Genomic DNA, 20,082 nt, shown 5'->3' on the forward strand with positions numbered 1-20,082 from the left:
TCTGAAGTACGTGTGTCTCGCCCTGGAATTGAGCCTCTCCAGGAGCCGCGAATACCCAGCTACGATGCGCGTGTAAAATGCTCCTGCTTTTGCGGCGTGTGTGCAGCGTGCCGGCCAGTCTCCCAGTGCAGTGCCCAATGAATGGATTTGCTTCTTTTCCCCCAGATCCATAGCTGCATGCACCCCGCGGTCTGGACGGGGGAATGAGACGTGATGCTTCTCAGTGTGCCACCAAGGCAAGTGTCGAAGCCGGCTGTGGTCCCCTGGTGCCAGACCTCCTCCAGGAGCTGTGCAGGTGGCTCAGGAGATGCACCCTGCCTCGCAGAGACTCGTGTCATCTCCTTCCCCACCACCCCTTCCCCAAGCAAATTTTCTAGGTACGAGCGCTGAACGCTCAGCTTGGCTTCTCATGCCTTGGAGACAAGAGTCCACGAGGCCTTCAAGACCAAATGTTTGTTGCCGCAGGCTATTGGGTTTTTTGCACAGGAGAGGTGCTTAGAAAATACTCCAGCTTGCCGACTGCCGTTTGTAGGTAGACCAATGCGATGAGAGGAGGATTTTTTTCTTCCCTGCTTGGCCATGGACCTCCTGGTCCAGCCGTAGAGGTGGACTTCTGTGCTGAAGCTGCTCTCATCACAGCAATGCTTGTTATCATGGTTGCGATGTGGAAGAACCTCAGGAGGAGATAACCCTGCCAAAATTTGGCCAGCCTGAGATTTGCTGGTGCCTTGTCTGAACTTGGGCAAGTCCACTGCTGGATGTTGGCTCTCTGTGGAAGGACGAGGACCGCTGCCGCGTATCGGGAGTGCCGTCAATGTGGCTGTCGGTGATTTAGAGCCTGGGATGGGGGGGATCTGGGGTGTCAGCAGCAGTTGGGTGCTGAGGGGGTGCCGTGGGGGGCGATGTGGGTGCCTTGTGGTACTGATGGAGGGACGTGGCGAGAAGGGAAGGAGGAGAGCGAGAGGGGAAGGATGAAGGATTTTCCCTCTTGGAAAATACTGGTGTGCTTAGGAAAAATTTCACTGCCGGGAAGCTGTGACCGACATCTTTCTTAAGTGTTCCCATCCTTGATTCGTCCCATTTCCCCTTCCTGTCACCCTCTGCATCACGCTGCATAATTCCTCTCTCCTTTTGGTGTTTTCATCCCCCGTTGTAGGTTACGACTGTGTCCCCACGTAGCTGTCGCTGAACCAAGTTATCCGTATTTAGCTCTTTTAATCCCCTCTTCCAAACCAATCCCTTCAGCCTCCTTGTTATTTTTGTTCTCCTCTCTGAACTTCCTCCAATTTGTCGATATCTTTTTCAGTCAGGAGATGTCCAGAGCTGAGCGCAATCGCTGCTCTCCTGAGAAGAGCCATCCGGGCTAAACTATTAAATTCCCCCTTATCCACTGCTGCGTCCGAACTGAGTGAGGGTTGAGAGAGGCGATGACGGTTTGGTGTAGACGCGGCTGAGCGAAGTACCCTTTGCTGCTCCTGGCTCTGCCCCCAGGTCTCTTTTGCAAGCTGGTCTCACCGCATTAGGACCTGGTTTCCTGGTGGCTATGGAAAATAGGACAAGTGTAGCCGTGCCAGCTTGGTGATGCCACTTTGTGCCTCTGTGCCACCTCTGTGCTTAGAGGAATATCTAGGTCATGTTGCATGGACCAAGAGGATAGATTTAGGTTGAACATAAGGAAGAAATGTTTTCTGATGAGAGTGGTGAGACACTGGAAGGGGTTGCCCGGAGAAATTGTGGATGCCCCATGATTAGAAGTGTGCAAGATGAGGTTGGATGGACTTTTGAGCAACCTGATCTAGTGGAAGATGTCCCTGCCCACAGCAATGGCGTTGGGCTAGATGATCTTTGAAGGTCCCTGCCAACCACAATCATTCAGTGATGCTAAGATGGCATCTTGGAGATGATCCCCTTCTAGATCATCAGAAGGACCACCTTGCGGTAATACTCAACGGACTTATGAATGTCCTTATCCCCACTGCTTCTCTTGCATGGTGACTCCAAGTGTGACTGACACTTGCTTTTGAACCCATTTATGTCCCTTGGATGTCGGGAGATGGAAGCCAATGCTGTAGTTCTGGCTGTTGTGGAAGGTACAGCCACCCCCATGCCACATTTACAGCTTGGTTGATGAAAACACCTGCAAGTCAAGCCCATCTTTCACCCCACACCCCACCTGTTCTTTCTAGGCTCTTCTCTGAAAATACAGGGGCCTTTTTTCACATCATCTCTTTGCTTTACCAGATGTAAAAGTTGCTTTCTTAGCGGTGTGATAAAACTGCATCTGTGCACGCGGTAGCGTTGTCCATCATGGGTCCTTGGGCTTGGCAGCAACGGCAGAGTGGTTGCGGTGGCTTGTGGGCTGGGCTTTGTCCCTTCTCACCCGGGAACGGGAGCAGTTGCTCTGGATACTGGGGTTGATGGGGAGAAAAGTGGTCACTAGACCGTGCACCCAGCAAGCAGAGAAACGCATCCTAGATGAGGCACGTTGGAGCCTGGCTCGTTTTTGCTGCAAGTCTTGGATCCATCTCCTTCCCTCTAAATTTACCAGAGTTCAGTTTTATACTGAAATTGTTAGTAAACCCTGAGCTGTCTCTCCTCTGGATGACTTGTGTATACTGCAGCTTTTCAAAGATAAGAACTTTGCGCAAGATGTTGTGCCTGGATGGGCATCATTAATTAAATGATTTATTTATTAATGCTCTAAGTTTGCACACTGGTGGATGTGCTTGCGTGGCCGTCCCCTGACGCGAATCGCCGGGGGCCCCGCAGCCACGGCGTCTGCGTGTTGGAGGTTTAGACTTGCAAGACCGAGGTGGAGAAAAATTGGGGGAAAAAATGAAGAAGAGAGTGAACCAGGCAGGTGGAGCTGTGCCATTCAACAGCTGAGCTGCTGTGCCAGCTTCTCGTGCTCAGCCCTGACCTACCAAGTGTCTACCTTGGCTTGTGGTCCTTGGTTGCTAATCCTGGTCAAGTTTTATTGGTAACTTCTGGGTTCTCGTCATCTCCAGAGGGCCTGTTTTCAGTCTCTTTTTTTTCAGCATTGTCATTTTCAGCAAATGCCATGTTTTTCTGACCTCTTCAAAGGTGGTGGAGTCGTCGGCTATCCTCCGAGAAGGACCTGGTCTGGGGTGTTTGCGTGGGGACCTCTAACTGCAGTGGGAACCTGCTGTCTAGGGCTTGTGCTGGTGCATACCTGGCATGGCGATGCTTGCAGTAGGAACTTCAGTTCAAGCATAATATCCTTCTCCTTAAAACCAGAGATAACGGCTTTCTTTATAGCCTCCTGGGAGTTACAGGATTACCCACGCTTGCTGGCTGACCTGTTGATCTGCCTAAACGGAGATGCCAAGCTCTGGAATATGTTCTTTGTCCCTAGAGCTGCTTGGGTGGTGGGTTCTTCCTGCATGAACCTGTGGCCCTGGTGCTGAGGATCCCGGACAGGGTGCTCTGTAGCAGGAGACAGACCCCATAGGTCTCGTTGCCCGCCGGGGAGTTGGCAGGGTTAAAGGATCTTGCCGTGAAGATGCTGCTTTTTCATGTGATTTCCCTTGCCTCTTTTGCGGATTTGGGTTTTAGGGTTGTCTCTGGCTCGGCTGTTTGCAACCTCTGTATCCTTTGGCCGGGTTTTATGTAGCCGGTGGTTATCAGTGGGCTTTTAACGGCGGCTGGAGCTGCGTCGCAGGCAAGTGGTTTGTGAAAGGCGACCCAGATTTATGTCCTCCTTCCAGAAGATTGATGCACCGAGGCACTTGTGAAACCCTTTATGTTGCTCCTTTGCCTGCTCTAATGTGCTGGTCAAAGAGTGCTGGTATTAACGGTGGCCGTTCGAGTGCTGCTTGGATTTGGGTGTGAATTTCACATCGTCCAAGAAAGAAAATGTGTCTGCCTCGCTGTCATCGCGGCTTTGGTCCTCTTGCTTCTAGTCTTCCTACGTGAACATCTTTTAGTGGGAACAGACCAGAAAATGAATGTGGGGGTGGTTGATTGAGTGCGGCTGGGGAACGGCAGTTGGAGGAGCCTGGTGTAGATGAACATCATGAGCTGGGGGGGGTTCAGGGACTTCAAGAGCTGTCTTCTGCGAGAAGGTTGAGTGCAGGGCCGGGACCTTGCTGGGGAGCCAGTTCCTGCGGAACACATGATGGCCTCCAGCCCAGAAGGCAAAAGGAAGATGACATGTATGTCTCTGAAGGGAGGCACTGAAGAGCTGGGCTGCACCACTGGTTGAGAAGGTCCCCAGGAAAGGGGCCTGCTGTGTCTCCCATGGCGGGGGAGGATCCTTTTTCTGCTTGGGTAGAGTTGCCTGGTGATTTTGTTGGGTTTGGGGGAAAGAAAATAAATAAAAGCAAGACTTTGCCCCATGGTGGTTCTTCCACTTAGCATCCTGGCTTGAAGGACATATGGCTGGTGTTGGCGATGCAGGGGATGCTGGAGGCAGAGCAGCAATGTAAGAAGCCAACCATGCATCAGCGATGTTGGCCATGTTGACAGGAAGGTGGGCATGGGATGGGGGGGCTTAATGTGAGACCTGGATTCCCAGTGGGAAGCCGCTTGCTGTCATCAGAGCTTTCCTGCTCGGACAGCACTGCCGGAGGTGAGGATGACTCCGGTGACCAGGAGCAGCCTCTGCACAGCGGCAGCAGTGCTGAAGAAGGGGCCAAAGGCTGGGGTGGTCAATGCGAAGGATGCTTGCAGCCGTCTGCAGCTGGGCTCCGTGTTTCCAACCATCTCTGCTCTCCCTTGACCCAGATGCATCTCTAGTGCTTTCCTGCATGGGATCTTCCCCCTTTTCACCACCAACCGAGCCGCTTCACGTTTTAATTCAATAAAGGAGGTGAGCCTGACGCAGCCGCTTTGTGGGATATCGGTTGTTGGTTGTAGGTGAACCGAGACCCCAGAGTCCTCGGTCAACTGGTGGGACCGATGCATGGAGTCCCAGCTTGGATTTCTTCTTTCCCGTGTCTCTTGCTCACGTCAGCTGTCCCCTTTCATTGCTGCTCTTCGCTACCTCTCTCCTACCGGAGACACCTTTTTTTTTTCCCCCTTCCTAGAGCAGATCTGATAGTCTTGTAAGTGGTTGGAGCAGGTGACTTGGTGCCAGCACGTCTGTCTTGGATACTATTCCTGGCTTTATTGAAGACGTGGTAATATGCAAGACTGTGCCTCTGCTGCGTCTGCCTCCTCTTGATCTCAGAACGCTGCAAGCGCTGAGATAAGACTCGTTGTGTGCAGGCAGGGATTTTATTCCCCTCTCTGCCGTAGAGCGGCGGTCCGGGGAGAGAAAGCGGCTCGTCAGAGGTCGTGCTGGGTAATATTTGAATTTCTCCAGCAGCGTGGCTGGGGTTGATACGCATACGACTGTCTGGATCCCCCGGGAGCAGCGTTTGGATCAGTCCCTCATGGCTGCTTTGGTGGGAGGTTGTCCCTCCGGCGTTACCGGATGGGCTGTCGCGCCCCGATATACCCGTTACCGCAACGGGGTCTGTTCTCCGCGGTGCTGGCGGCGGGGCCATGAGCTTCGTGCAGAAGTCCTTGTCCAGGCTTTGGTTCTTGTGGCGTGCTCAGGTGCGGCCGGGGCAGACTTCCCCAGCCGGGTCCGCCCCAGATGAAGATGAGTCTGGGTTTGAAAAGCGCCCGCCGACCCCAGCCGGCACGCCGTGTGGTGCTGGCCGTTTCGCCACCATCTCCTGCCATTCTTCAGGGACTGCTGGCCAGGGAAGGGGTTTGCACGGATGGAGGCAAAGCCCCTCCGCGCAGGGGACAGCTGGACCTCGGACCTGGGACGCGGGTGCTTAGCGTGGCCGGGAGAGGACGCGCAGGCAGCCTTTTGTAGGCAGAGCCTTCCCGTCACGCCGTCCGTCCACGGCCTCGCGGCTGGGAGATGCCGTGAGTCTCAAGCCGGCGTCTGGGGGGCGAGAGCAGAGGGTGAGGAGCACCGGGGACAAGCTGTCGAGGAGCGCGGCGGGGAATTGGCCTCTCCTGGTTTGGTTTCGGGGGGACGGTGAGAGTCCTGGGTGGCAGAGCCAGTCCAGACCATCTGGGTGCGTGCTCGCCGTCTCCCTGCCAGCCTGCCATGCAGCCTGGGGCTGGCTTTACCTGCCGGCTCCCAAGGACAAGCTGCATCACCCGAGGAGGGAAATTGGGACCGCTGCTCCTTCAAAAATCCTTAGTTCCCATCCAGATTGCCTGGCTCTTCTGGTGGGGGCACTGGCCACGAGGTCCCATGCTTGCTCGTCCTCTCTGCAGAGCGAATTCGGGGAGCGCGGTGCTGAGCCCGCTCCACTCTGCGGCATGTGGAAGCACTGATCCTTCCTCGTTGCGGTGTTTACTGCTACTTGCTAGAGGGGGCTGTCAGAAATGATGATACTCCTTTTTTCTTGGACCTTTTTTCATCTGCCCTGGTGTCCTGTGGGCTCGGATTTGCCAACTAAGAAACCCAGTGTCCTCCCTGAGCGCGTTCCCGTAGAAATAACTGGCTTCATTTATTTAAGCTGGCGTTTTTCCAGGGAAGGGAAACTTTCTTCTAAAACAGATTTCTTTTTTTACATCTTGAGGTCAGCAACCTCAACCTCCAGCTAGCAAGAGGGAAGAGCAATGGGCAACAGTGTTGGGATCCGTGCCCCAGACCACGCTCCCGGCTCCATCCTTGGACCTGGTGCTTGTGCCACCATTATTTCTCTGCACGCGGGGTTTTGTTGGAAGCTCTCGTTGACTACTTTCTTGCTGGGGTCCAGACAAATCCAGCCAGCGAACAGTCAGGGTTCATTGCCACCTGTGCTATTTGGGGAGGGGGTCTTCTGGAGCCTCCTCCATGCTGCCTGGGGTTGCGTGCCTCCAGTGTGTTGGGATGTTGTCACTGGGGGACGTGACTGGGAGCTCTGGGCGAGTCAGTTGGAGCTTATTGAGCAATGCTTGCAAGTAGATTCAAGACTGAATCGTAGGTGTGGTGGGCACCGGTGCCAGCAAAGGGTGCCAGCAAAGGCGTGGTGGGCACCGGTGCCAGCTGCATACCCAGCTTTGGGGGTCAGATTGGAGAAGAAAAGGTTCCTCTTTGAAATCCTTGCCGAGGTCACCGGCAGTGGGGGAGAGGCACCTCTGGTGCTGGAGTTTTGAGTTTGGAGATGCCCACCAAAGATACTCATCAACTGGATGGATCTGCTCCTGGTTACCTCTCTTCAAGGAGTTGGAAGCTTATGTTCCCAGGTCCTACTCTGAAAAAGCAAAGCTGTTGGGGATGTGGTGATCGAGCAGGACAAGAATGACAACGTCAAAGCTCCCAAACATTGGGCTGAGCCATGCAGTGACGTGGGAAGCGTTGGCTGCAGCCTTGAGCAATGCTCCTGTGATGGAGCAGTTTTGGTCTGTGTTTTGTCTCCTGGCACATGGCAGCTAAGAGTTTGTGACCAGTAATGAGGCTCCCCCTTGGCTTCTGTTGTCTATCTGCGTTTGCAGGAGCTGAAGGACCCTTCTAGATGAGAAAAATGGGCCACCGCGCCGTGTAGCTCGTTGGCGTGGGGATACGCTGGAGGCCTAGCACCGTCTCAGATGCATCAGTGGTCTCACGCTGACCACTGCAAGGCCCTGCTGACAAACGGGGTGCAGCTCTGTGGGTGTCCTACACCACATGGTTGTTCGCACCCTCTTTGTCCTTCTAGGTGCACCACAAATACGTCTGGTTGCTCTTTTCCGGGTTTTTGGCATCCCTGTTGGCATTTATTGCTCAAAAATGTACTTTTCTTGCCCGATTGACTTTGATTTTTGGGAGCAAACCAAAATACTCATAAATATGAGTGGGTGGTCTGGGTGGTTTAGGGGTTGGCATCAAAATTAGTGTGGTGTTTTTATTTTTGTTGTGCCCTCTTCTCTTTCTCCCATTAGCTAATTGCTGCTGTGAAGTCCCCTTAACGGTGACTGGTGTTAATGAAGCCGTGCTGGCATAGCTCTAAGATGGCAGGAGCTGCTTTGTGTGCACCTCCCCATGCTGGCACCCACCCCCGCGCTTCCCTGCACGTGAGACCCCGTCCCACCTTCAAGTGAGGGCTATGACGAGGGGTCGGTTTTAATTACCCGCCCGGAGACCTTTCCCCAGGACAGGCATCGCGTGGCGCCGTCGGCATTGCCCCGGGCTCTCGGTGGATTCGCTTTTTCCCCATCGAGCAGCGCTTGCGCTGGCCGCCGCCTGGGCTTGGCTCCGTTCCACTTCTGTCCTCGGCAGTGGTGAAAGCACATTCCTCGTGATGGGAAAGCCTCCGCGAGGAACACAAAGGGCTTTCATTAGGGGAGGCAGCGGCGGGCGGACGCGGACGGCCAGCGCCGGTACGGGGGAGCTTCACCCCGTCTAACTCTTGCTGGAAACATATAAGCTCCCTCCAGCAGCGAGTGCGTAGCGGCTGCATTCGCGCTCGCCAGCATTTAATCTTGGAGCCTACCCGGCAAGGAAAGAGAAATAAATTTTCCTCCTGCAAAGGGAATTTAAGGCCCAGAAGCGTTAAGTGATTTGCCCGGGGCGGGGGAGTGTGCATCGGAGCTGGAAGCCAGGGGGGTGCAGGGCTTGCTGTGGGGAGCCGGAGATCTCCTCTAGCTCCATCCTCGCTAGCTGGAGGAGATGCGAAAGCCGCTGCTCGAGGGTACGGGTGCTGCCCAACGGCCCCGAAGCCAGCATCTGCCTTGCCTTCTGCCCACCGCCTGCCGACGGTGAGAGCGGCCGGCAGAGCCGCCCCGGCTCCCCCCAGCCATCCTGCAGCCCCCAGCGGGTGAATCTCCTGACCTTGCTTGATAAAGCAGGAGGATGAAAAGCCGTGGCACTGGGAGATAAGACACAGGCGGGGGGCGCAGAATTCAGGGATTGATCCATCTGCCTCTTCCTCTGGCGTGGCTTTTGGCTTTTTTGGATGTATCCCAGCGAGGCGGCTCTGTTCCTGCCCTTGCCCTCGGAGAGCCACCCTGGGCCTTTTTATTTTGCTCTTGAGCTTCGGGCGAGGGAGCAGGAGAGCCGCCTCATCTCCCCACGGTTGCTAAACGAGGCTCTGTTTGTTCCAGTGCAGGGTGAAATATGAAATCCCATCAAGCCGCCTTGCTTATTAGAGAGATCTCAGCGAGCTGTTTATTATGCACCATGGCGTAATGCAGATTACGAATGTGACCGGGCGATAATTAGCAGAGCTGGAACTGTAATTAAACGCTCCTGTGCTGCGCTGTGGTTTCTGTTGCAAAGCGGAAGGAAGCTGAACGGTTTCAAAACCCGCAGGTCCTCGGCGTGCACACGCGGCCGCCGCTCCCGGGGCGATGGGGGTGAGCGCTCCCCATCACCACCCGGGCTTTTGCTGCTGCCCACCAAAATCAGGCAGCCCTGCCTGGTTCCTCTCCGGCTGTTACATTGCTGGGGACTTGCTTTTGGTTTGCAAAATGTGGTGTTGAGGAAGGGTTTGCTTTCCTGAGCCCCTTCAAAGGAGCCCCGTGCTTCCTTCGAGCATCTTTCTGGATCCGCCAAGATGCGCAGGTTGGGGTTGCTGTATCTTGGGGGGTGATTTGCCTGTGGGGGCACAGGCCTCCTCTCCAGCAGGCTCGTGGGGTTTTTTTATGCCAAAAAAACCGCTTCTGAAATCCCATGGGGCAGCCTTGGAGGCGGGCGGAGATGGAGAGCTGGGGATGGGCTCCTGGGGAAGAGCTGGTCCTGCCGGTGGGAGGTCGGAGGCGGTGCGTGGAGGAGAGAGCTGTGGAGCATGAGCTGTGCTGCCGGCGGAGGGGATCTTGTGGTCCAGCCACTGCTGGACCAGCCACCTCCAGGCCATCTTTAACGCTCGGTGGAGGGGTTGCGCTCTGACGAGCCGTCCGGAGAGAGGACGGATGCAGGAGGACGAGGAGAGGGCTGCAGGCACGTGGTCAGAAGGTGCTTTGTGTTCTTCTGCTGGAAGAGCAAATCCAGTTGCCTTGGCAGAGCCAGAAGATCTCTGAGTTCACAGGGGTCACGTTCGTGTCCCCCACCGGCAGCCATCCCGTGGGAGCAGGCAGAAGGCGCTGGGTGGATGTGATCTCCTCCTCTCCGCTCCTCTGCCTAGAGATTTGCACCCTCTCCGCTTGCGGACGGTGTTTGTGTCGCTGGGGATGCGGCAAGGCGTTGCGGGGCCGTGACTTGACAGGGAGATGGGATGCTCCAGCCACTCGCTGCAGTTGTGGGGCAGGCAAGGTTGGACTTGCAAGCTTCTGCTGGGGTTTTTTGTCTTGCTTAAAGGATGGAGGCGCGTGAGCAAGAGAGCAAGCAGATAATTTTGATGGCTGGTCAAGACCAAGATGCCAGTTCAGGTGGGAGTCTGACTGTTTGGTGACTGTCAGCTATATTGGCCAAGAAGAGCCAGCAGCGAGGTTGGAAGTGGTCGTGGGCTGGTGTGCGTGTCCACTCTTGGTGACCAGCAAGCTTGGCCTCTCCAGGGTTATAATCGTCTCTCCTCAACAGAGGCTCAGGAGGACATCTCTCAGTGTGGTGCTGGGTGCTCTAGAGGGATCTTCCCCTGCTTGAAACCAAAACCCAGGTCAGCGCTCGCTGATGATTTGGTTAGTTTCCTCAGTCTAGTTCTGTTTTGAGGTTGCTCAGTATCTTACCAAGATCATAAACCATAAAGAGAGGAGGTCTGAGCAGAGGATGAGCAGCTAGCCCCCAAACCGCTGCAAATCCTTGCGAGCGAAGGTGAGGGGGTGACTGACTACGGCTGGCTTGGCTGATGAACCCTGAAGGACAGGAAGGTCTCCACCCTACCCTTCCCTTGGCCGGCAGCAAAATCAGCCCGTCAGCCATCCTTCTCCTAACTCTGCTGTAATCTGCTAGCGTGGCAGAGCAGCCGAGGACCTTGGCTTGTCAGCGGCAGGGTGACTTGGCTGTGGTTTCGCTTGGTGTGTTGGCTCGTTGGCTTTCCAAGGCCGGCTCTGGCCGTGAGATGTGGTTTCCGTGCGCAAGCAGAGCGCGATGGCTGGCGCTCAGTTGGCTCGGCCGTCGGCCGGATCAGGCTGTGAAGCGGATGCTTGCGCAGCGAAGAGGGTTGTGATCTGAACGCCTGCGTCTTCAGGTGGTCACAGGGTAGATTTGGGAGGAGGAGGATGTTGGTTTTCATGGGCGCTGGAGGGAGAGCGCTACTCGTTTGTCCCGTCCTGCCAGTTGAGCAGAAGCCTGTAATTTTTTTTTCTTCTAATGAGCCATCAGGTCCAAAGTCATTGACTGCGTTAACATCTGAGCAATAGCCAAAAGGCATCCTGAGTGGGAATGATTACACTGGCAAAAGCCGTCGGGGAAGGAACTTGGCACAAACTCTTTCAGCAGGAGAGCAGATATCTCCTGCGGAGGGACTTTTGGGTGTGATCTATATGACTACAAAGTGCTGGCTCTTCAGGGTTACGTGGGTTTGGGCACGCCAGGGTGGGAGAGACCTGTGAGATCCTTGTCCTCTGATGGGGTGTGGGACTCGAACCGCCTGCTGGCACAGGCATCGAGAAGGTGGCAGCCCTGGGCTTGAGGTTCTCCAGGAATGTAGATGCCTGTTGATGCTTGCTCTCCTTCCTGTATTCCCGATGGTGACCGGCATGTTTCTCCTTCCCCACAGATGGAGTCTCCGGTCTCTACGCCTGCGGTGTTGCCCTTGCACCTCCTTGTCCCTGTCGTCAACAACGACATCTCGTCGCCTTGCGAGCAGATCATGGTACGCACCCGCTCGGTGGGAGTGAACACCTGTGATGTGGCCCTGGCCACCGAGCCCGAGTGCCTGGGCCCCTGCGAGCCCGGGACCAGCGTGAACCTGGAGGGCATCGTCTGGCAAGAGACGGAGGACGGTAAGTGTCACTGAAGAGTTTTTTGCTCTCCCACAATGTCATTTTGGAGTTATGGCAATCCCTTCCTTCCCGTGTCCGTGCTGTGTTGTGTGTTGGCACGTCCTGGGCTTTCCCCCCACCATCTGGGTGGTCAGGACACAGAGGAGCCCTTAATCTGTCCAGCAAAGGGAGTAACGGGCCAAAACTTGTGTCAGCCCAACGCGTCGCATTATCCCCTCGTCCAGACAGCGGACGAAATCTAAGCTGCCATTTCTCTGCCTTTCGGCAAGAGCTAACTTGTTCTGGAGGTGCCAGAGGAAAGGCCGTGCCGTCCTGCACGGGAGCTCGACGGAGTTGACTTCGTTTCTGCTTGGCAACCCGCAGGTCTGTCACAAAAACGCTCAAACCCCGGGAGGCGGCAGAAATCTCCTGCTGGATTAAAAAACCCCAGCGGAGCTTTCAAAATCGACTCAGCGGGAGCTCAGGCTCTCGTCTCTCTTGCCAAGCCAATCAAACCTTTTTTTTTCTGCCGGAGCTCGTCTCATCTGTGCGCAGCTTGGTTTGCTTTCCCAGGTCCTTTGATGGGTTTTCGTTGCTGTTGGGGCTCTGCCAAGTGACGCGGGGATGAATAGGTGGCTCAGTGGGCCACGGCGAGCGCTGGAACCTGGCCTTCCCTCCAGCCTTGTTGGGATGCTGGAGGTCTCTGCTTCGGGAGGCTCAGGGTGAGCTCCTCATACTTGTGTCTGGCTTCAGCTGGGGTCTGGAGGCAGAAACAGAGCCCAGAAGCACAAAGGTGAGAAAGAGCAGCGGTGGTGGAAGCCAGCTGGTGGTTCACCTCGGCTGGGTAACCAAGAGCTCCTCTTGGATGTCTGCTCCTGCTCCTCCATCCCGTGGGGAACGAAGGTATTGGCCTTAATCCCCTGGCCGCTCCTCTCTGTGACTGTCTTCGGTATCTCCGATGGAAGCTGAACTGAAATCTGCGTTCCCCTGAGCTGCTGCCAAGGGGGGTTCCCTTCTTACCCCATGCTTTGGGCCCAGTTTGCCTTTCCTCTCTCCCTGCTGGGAAACTGGTTTTGAAACTGTGCTTGACACGGGACCGAGTGCTGCGACGGCCCCTGGTGCGGAGCTGGTGACCACTGAAATTGTTCCCGTTGGGAAAAGCGTCGTGACCTGAGCTGTTTGGGAGGAGATTGCATGGAACATGCTGGGGGAGACTGCTGGCTTGGGATGGGGACTTCCACATCCTCTCCCCTCCGTGCTTCACCGTCTGCTCAGTACGGACAAACCCATCCAGGCTGAGGCAGCCCGGGAGCTGTAAGTGTGTTTTTTCTGCTGCTCCGAGGCAGAAAGACGCCACACGTTGTAAAATCAGACCCAAGGATCCACTTCTTCGAGCTAGGCTGGCTGGTGGGGACAAGGAAGCACAAAGCAGGAGTGTTCAGGAGCCCTGCTCCACGCACCCCAGGGCTGCGGGATCTGCTGGGGGGATCTGCTCAGAGGAAACCTGCGGAAGGTCTTCTGCTGAGCTGCCAGTGCACGGGCACTGCTTGTTCGGTGCCTGCAAAGAGCCTGATCGCTTTACAAGATGCAGTACCTGCAGCTAGGGAAACTGAGGCACGGCCGGGCTGAGTGTTGGGACACGCAGCCGTGCAGAGGAGCATCAGCACCCCCCACTTTTGGGGCTGCATGCTATCCCCACCACCACCCATCCCCCACCAACATGCCATTCTGGTCTGATTTCCCTCAACCCAAAAGCCCCAGCGCTGCAGAGTTCGCTGAAGATCCCAGGACTGCTGGAGACCCCCACGGGCAGCAGCGAAGCCCATGAGAGCTTGGACCTTGTAGGGTTGGTTTTTTTTTTTCAGTGGAAATCAGGAGAAGCAGCTCGTGGTGGGCAGAGGAGCCCAAGTGGCCATGCCAGGAGGGACAAACAGAGCATCCCTGAGGCAGAGGGCACAAAAACATCCTCCTCCGCCAAATCCTGGTTGAGAGGCAGTGACATGGGAGTGGTTTCTGATTCTCCTCCCTTTTCTCCTGCTCCTCACCCCACCGTGAAGCTCTGCGGCCCGTCTGCCTGTCCACCCGCATTACCCCTCGCTTCCGCAGCCACCATGTCGGAGCGTGCCTCGGAGGCGCCCTGCGATTTCACACAGCCTGGCTATTTTTAATCTGCAGTAATTCGATGAACTCGCGCAAAGGTCCTTCTCCGCCGGCTGATGCTTGGTGGCCACCGTCGGGAGCTATGACTTTTACGGCCAGCCCTGCAGAAGACAAATCCCGCCATTGCCTTTGATCGTTTCTCGTCTGCTGCGCACATTGGCTCCTGGCGTAGTGACATCTCTTGTCCTCGAGTGAAAAGTCAGGGTGAAACCATCCCTATTTCCTGCCAGGCATCTCTCTCCTGCCTTCCATCGTTAATGAGTGGGTCAAGGGCGATGCTGGAGGAGATGCTGGACCTGGCTGTTCAAAGCTGGAGCTTGTGAAATGTGTATGGATGCAGCGAGCATCTCCCCTCACCTGAAGGATACCGGGGAGAAAGCTACACCAAGGGCATGTCTGCAAATCCAAATGAGGTGCTTTCAGCACGAGTGAGCACGCCTGTGTGGCCGGAGACCATCCCCAAGATCTCCAGAGGGATCCCAGCGCCTTCACCAAGAGGGATCCACCTCTCACCCTGCTCCTTGTGATGCTGCAGCCTCGCCGCACCGCTCGGAAAGACCCCAGGGCAGCAGGAGCAGCGGGATGGATCCTTACCCCCGCGGGGCTGATGGATCCTGCCTGCTCCCACTAAGTTAATGAGAGCAGAGCTTAATTGCAAGAGATTTAGCGAAGCACTTGGTTCAGAAAGCTCTTTCTCGCAGTGCTTGGCTTGCATCAAGCACCTTCTCTGGTGGTGGAGAGGAGCTTCCTAGTTCAACTGCGGCAGCCGCTTTCTCCCCAGGGGTGACATCGCTGAATCCCCTGGAGCCATCGGCACGGGAGGTGCGGAATTATGGTTGCTCCCGTTTATGTCCCGGCTTCCCGGGCGGGATGCTGTGGGCAGCATGGTCAGCGGTTCCCACCAACCCTCTCAGGAGACATCTCTTCTCGGACCTGCCCCTTAGGCTCCCACGGTAGTTGCTCTGACGTGGATCTTTTTACGAGCTGCTCTTCTCCCAGCTGCGCGTTAACGGCGTGTGCCCCCGCGACGAGGGGACCTGCATCGCTCTGTGCACGCTGGCACAGCGTATTTGGGCTCAGGCGGTTCCAAAACTTCCCTTCCCGTGAGGCTGGGTAGAGGAAGGCAACGTGGTTCTTCGACCAGAGCTCCCTTTTTGTAGAAAATGGCTTTTGGGTTGGCCCTGGAGCTGGGAAGTCAGGGAGAAGGGCTCCTAAAGCCAAAGCCTGGCAACACCGGAGCAACCTTGGAAGGACAAGCTGGAGCTGACCCATCAGAGATGCGAGCATGAAGCTCTGAGGAGCCCCACGACGTCCCTCCTGCCTCGAACGCTGGCTTCGTCCTCTCCCCCCTCTAGAAAACCTGCTGTGAGACCGTGATCGCTGCCAAAGCCGCCCTGGCGGGCTCCCACCACCAAACATCTGATGCCGGGCTGGTGGTCAGTCTGCTCCACCACGGCTCCAGGTTGGTGTCGGGCTGAGGTCTGGTCTTGCCGGCGGCAGGCACCAGGCGTGTGCGCTGTCCTGTGGCCACGCTGGTGACACCGTCCCTTTTGCCGGGCCCATCTTGTGCAGGGAATGTGTTTTTTTGAAACACCTTTGGTGGGAGCAGCTGTCTCGGCAGTTCCCCTAATTCTGTTAGGTGTGATTTCAATCTACAGGAACTATTAACTGATCTAATTACACCGGAAAGCATCACTCCGTTTGCTGCCTCGTTAGCTGCTGGGTCTCCTCCATCCCCCTCCGTGGAGCTGGTGTCACCTGGCTCGGAGCACGTCACCTCCTTGCCTCCGCTCGGAGCGAGCGGCCTGCGTCCCGGCACCACGCTGGTGCCGTTTGCCACCAAAACAGGCCGGCGTCTGACAGGCAAACCCTCCGAGCAACGAGGATTGCAGTGTGGCAGCACCACAGCAAGCTCTCTCCGCACCCCTTCCTCCAGCTCCATGCTGGAATGGTGGCAGCAGGTCACCCACGGCCGAGCTTCGCCTGCTCTGGGGGTTTGGATTGCGCTTTTGCAAACATCTCATGAGGGTGTGATGGAGCGTGCACGTCCTCGGGGGCTGCATATGCCAACACGGACATGTCCTTGCACGGAGCAGGAGAGAGATGCAGTAGGTTGGGAGAGGATGGGGAAGGTTTGGAGGGTGAGGGCAAAGACTGGAAGATTTTACCATAACCGTGAGGAAGCCTGACCCCAAATCTGATGGCTTTGCACGTTGAACGTGCTGCCTCGCCGTTACCCGCAGCCTTCAGTTGCGACTCCGGTTGCTCTTTGCCTCTGGGGATGTTTTAAAAGGGGGATGTGCCAAGATAGCCCTGCCTATGGGTGGGCTTTGGGGCTTCCTACACCATCCCCTATGTACGCGCTCCGGTCTGCACAGCCGTGTGTACTTGAACCCGGGACCAGGAGGTGAGTTTTTAAGGCTGATGCAGCAAGGGCGAGGAGGGGAATATGGATTTCTTGTTTGCTTTAATGGCGTCTTCCAAAGTAACGAGCGGTTGTAAATCCCCTCCAAGGTTGCTGAGCCAACGCACAGGCTCAACGCGCTCCTCCTAAAGCCGTGACAAGGCGGCTGTGACCGCTCTCATCTTCAGATCAGCAATCCGGCAGCTCGCTCCGGGTGGCAACATCATCCGGCACCGCTCGGTGACGGGGCAGCTCATCTCCGGTGCTGCGAGCGTTGCTGGTGTTTCGGGCTGCTGCCTCGCACCCTCCTCCCATTTCACCGATGGATGGGGAGGCTGCAAACCCCCCCGAGCACAGTGGCTGCTTCTGTGTCGGTGTAGAGAAGCAGAGCTTTGTTACGCATCGTTCCCTGGTGCTCTCCCGGCGCCACTGCTTCGTGTCTAATAGCTGCTGGCTTGACAGGGGAGCTGGAGGAGAGCTAATGCACCGCTTATCGCTCTCGAAGCATCTGTCAGCTTTGTACGGAGGCTGTTTTATCAACAGGTGAGCAATATTCTGCTCCAGACAGGACTATTGCTCACATCCATCTCCCTAAGGCACGTCTGTGGCTGCCCCCAGGTAATACCAGCTGCGGCTCCTGCTTTAGCTGCCGAGCGCGGGATTAAAGGTCTTGTTTACAAGGAGGCTCTCGAGCTGCCGCGCTTTCCTGGGAGCTAAATTGGTTTCGACTCCTCTGCCTCCCTTCTCCAGGAGCGTGAGGTGGAGGTCTGGGCTGCTCGCAGGTGGCCCCCGGGGTGTGGGTGGTGCCGTGGCTGTGCTCTGCCTGCCCTGCCAAGCCTTGAGAGGCACCAAGGTCCCCAAAATCCTGGAGGCATCTTCTGGATGGGCTTCAGGCCACGGAGAGGGAGCTGCAGCCCCCAATCCCACGCGGGTGCTGGCCTACGGTGGGTCACGGTGGGTCGGGCCGTCTTCTTGCAGGACGATGTCAGGACCTCGCTCATAGTCACATCATCGCTGTCACCAAAGGTGGACACTTGTGGGGCTTGGGCAGGAGCGTGGCAGTGGGCGTTGTGCATGTTCAGCAGGTCCTGGTGAACTAAATGCCCATCCCATGGGATCAGCGACAAGTGGTGCGACTTCCCACAGTCGCTTTGGTCGCTGGGACCCACAAACCCACCCTTGCGGGCTCCTTGTCCCTTGTGGGACATCCCAAGCTGAAGGTTTTCTTGCTGCTTTTTTCATGCTCCAGCATCTGACGCCTCTCTCGTGGCCCTTCTGTCCCCTGGAAAGCAGGGCGTTAGACGGCCAGCGACAGTAATCCACCAGCCGAGCATCCGTCCCTGCGGGGTTTGATGGAAGGATCCTCTCTCCCTCTGACCCTGCCTGGCAGGCTGTACTGGGTTGGCGTGGCAAGGTGTTTGTAGGAGGGGGCTGCAGAGGTGGCTTCTGTTGGAAGATGCCAGAAGCTTGCCCCATGGCGGGCAGAGCCAGCTCCAGCCGGCTCCAGGATGGACCCACCGCTGGCCAAAGCTGATCCATCAGCGACAGTGGTAGGGCCTCTGCGGTGACCTGTTTCAGAAGGGGTGAAAAACTGCAGTGCGGCAGCAGCCGGGAGAGAGGAGTGAGAAGATGAGAGAGACAAGTCTGCAGGCACCAAGGTCAGTGAAGAAGGAGGGGCAGGGGAGGAGATGCTCCAGGCTGAGATTCCCCTGCAGCCCATGCTGAAGACCATGGTGAAGCAGGCTGTCCCCCTGCAGCCCACGGAGTTCCATGGTGGAGCAGATATCCACTCTGCAGCCTGTGGAGGACCCCACGCTGGAGCAGGTGGATGTGCCTGAAGAAAGCCGTGACCCTGTGGAGAGCCTGTGCTGGAACAGGCTCCTGACAGGAGCTGTGGCCCGTGGAGAGGAGCCCACGCTGGAGCAGATCTTCTGGCGGGACTTGTGACCCCGTGAGAGACCCAGGCTGGAGCAGTCCGTTCCTGAAGGACTGCACGCTGTGGAAAGGACCCGTGTTGGAGCAGTTTGTGAAGAACTGCAGCCTGTGGAAAGGACCCACGTTGGAGAAGTTCATGGAGGACTGTCTCCCATGGGTGGCATGCCACACTGGAGCAGAGGAAGAGCGTGAGGAGGAAGGAGCGGCAGAGACTGAAGAAGGGGCAATCTAAAACCAGGGCATCCCACAGGTGATGCAGCTGGAGGAGAAAGTCATGGAAGAAGGGGCATCCCAAAGGTGATGCAGTTGGAGGAGGAATTCATGAAAGAAGGACCCTGAACGCCTACCAGGTGCTGGAGGCTTGGTGGTGCCCCGGAGCAGGATCAGTGCTGGATGGATCCCTGCTTCTGCTCACCAGTGCAGATGGGATGTGGGGCTACACCAACCGTGGATCTGAGCTGGTTCACGGACCTGCAGGCAAACTGCCTCTCCTCAGGGTGGGAAATACCACCGGCTGTTGTCCCACTGCCGTGCAGAGGTCCCCTGCACCCCAGAATTAGCAGAAAGCTAGCAGAGCTCTCAGCAAGTGTCCTCTCCAGCTGGAGAGGCAACATCTTGCTGCCCACAAGGCTGGGGATGCTCCTCCAAGCACCCTAGCAGTCCCCACGATTCCTGAGGACGTGGCCTTGCTGGAGACAGCTCAGTAGCCTCATGGCTGGGTGGTGTTGAGCGGCGGGGTGAACCGGCTGTGTGTCGAACCTAGAGCATCCCTGCTCGCCGCGGGTGCTGGCACTCTGGTTTCTCAGCAGGGTTTGGAGATGTTCTTGGTTGGACTTGGGGGCTTCGTCTTGGCAAAGGGGGGAAACATGCCCCGGGTCTCCCCAGACACCTGGGTGCTTGGGGGGACCTGGGTCACATTTCCCCCCAGTGCGATGGCTCCTGGTGCCCACGGCCCCAGTCTGCAAGCAGACACCACCACCTATATTTTAACATGGAAGAGCTGCGCCGCAGCAGGGATTATCAATCAGAAAGACTTAGTCTGGTCTAATTTAGGGCTGCGTTGGGATGGAGGACTTCATGCAGCGTTGTCCTTGTCCATCCCACTTCCCCAGCAGCTGGGTGCGCTCACCAAACCCCAGCTCCGCTGCTGCGGAGCACCCACGCGGGGACCATACAAGGACCAGGTGGTGACTTTTTTGCATCCCCCAGCTCCCTTCATCTCTTAATCCTGTAAAGATGGATAATCTCGTACGCCATCTTCCTAGACAGCAACCCGGCACCGTCGACCCACCGTTAATTTTTCCTGCCGGGGTAGGACTCTGCAGTGACGTGGGCACTCGGTGACCGGGATGCTGAGCGATTTGCACCCAGACTTGGGTGGTATCGATGCTTAAGAGCATCCGAGGTGTCGCCTTCCCATGAAACCAGGTGGTGCTGGCGTGGGATTCCTCCTGGGCAAGAGCATCGCTGCCGGCTCTTTGTGCATGAGCATCTCCAGCCTCGGGGACGCGAGGGCATTGCCTCCTCGCTGCCCGCCCTTGCCCTGCCCGTGCCTGCTCATCATCCTGCCGCGGGAGGGGGACACGTCGGGTGAAAAAAGCTGCTTAGGATCTATCCCCGGGGTTTAAATTGTCCTGGGTTATTGTTGGAGGATTAGGAGAGGATTTGGTACGATTGGTTGCAGCGGGTTAAATATAGGCTGGTGAGTGTTGGAGGGTTGACGCTCCAACAGGGAAGGGAGGGACGGCTGTGTGCCAGCTCGCTTCGCCCCTTCATCTTTCATCTCTCTC

At 56.6% G+C, this 20,082-nt stretch overlaps 1 protein-coding gene across 3 annotated transcripts in view; it reads left to right on the top strand.

Moving 5' to 3' along the window:
• The window catches only part of ZNF609 (zinc finger protein 609), a 72,913-nt gene that overhangs the window by 44,226 nt on the left and 8,605 nt on the right, over positions 1-20,082 (top strand). For all 3 annotated transcript variants that reach the window (XM_075160646.1, XM_075160647.1, XM_075160648.1), the window contains one exon: positions 11,589-11,814. In XM_075160646.1, coding sequence (XP_075016747.1) covers positions 11,589-11,814 — 226 coding nt within the window. The remainder of the gene's footprint in view (positions 1-11,588; positions 11,815-20,082) is intronic.

Source organism: Calonectris borealis, chromosome 11 (assembly GCF_964195595.1).
Source record: "Calonectris borealis chromosome 11, bCalBor7.hap1.2, whole genome shotgun sequence".
Taxonomy (NCBI): domain Eukaryota; kingdom Metazoa; phylum Chordata; class Aves; order Procellariiformes; family Procellariidae; genus Calonectris; species Calonectris borealis.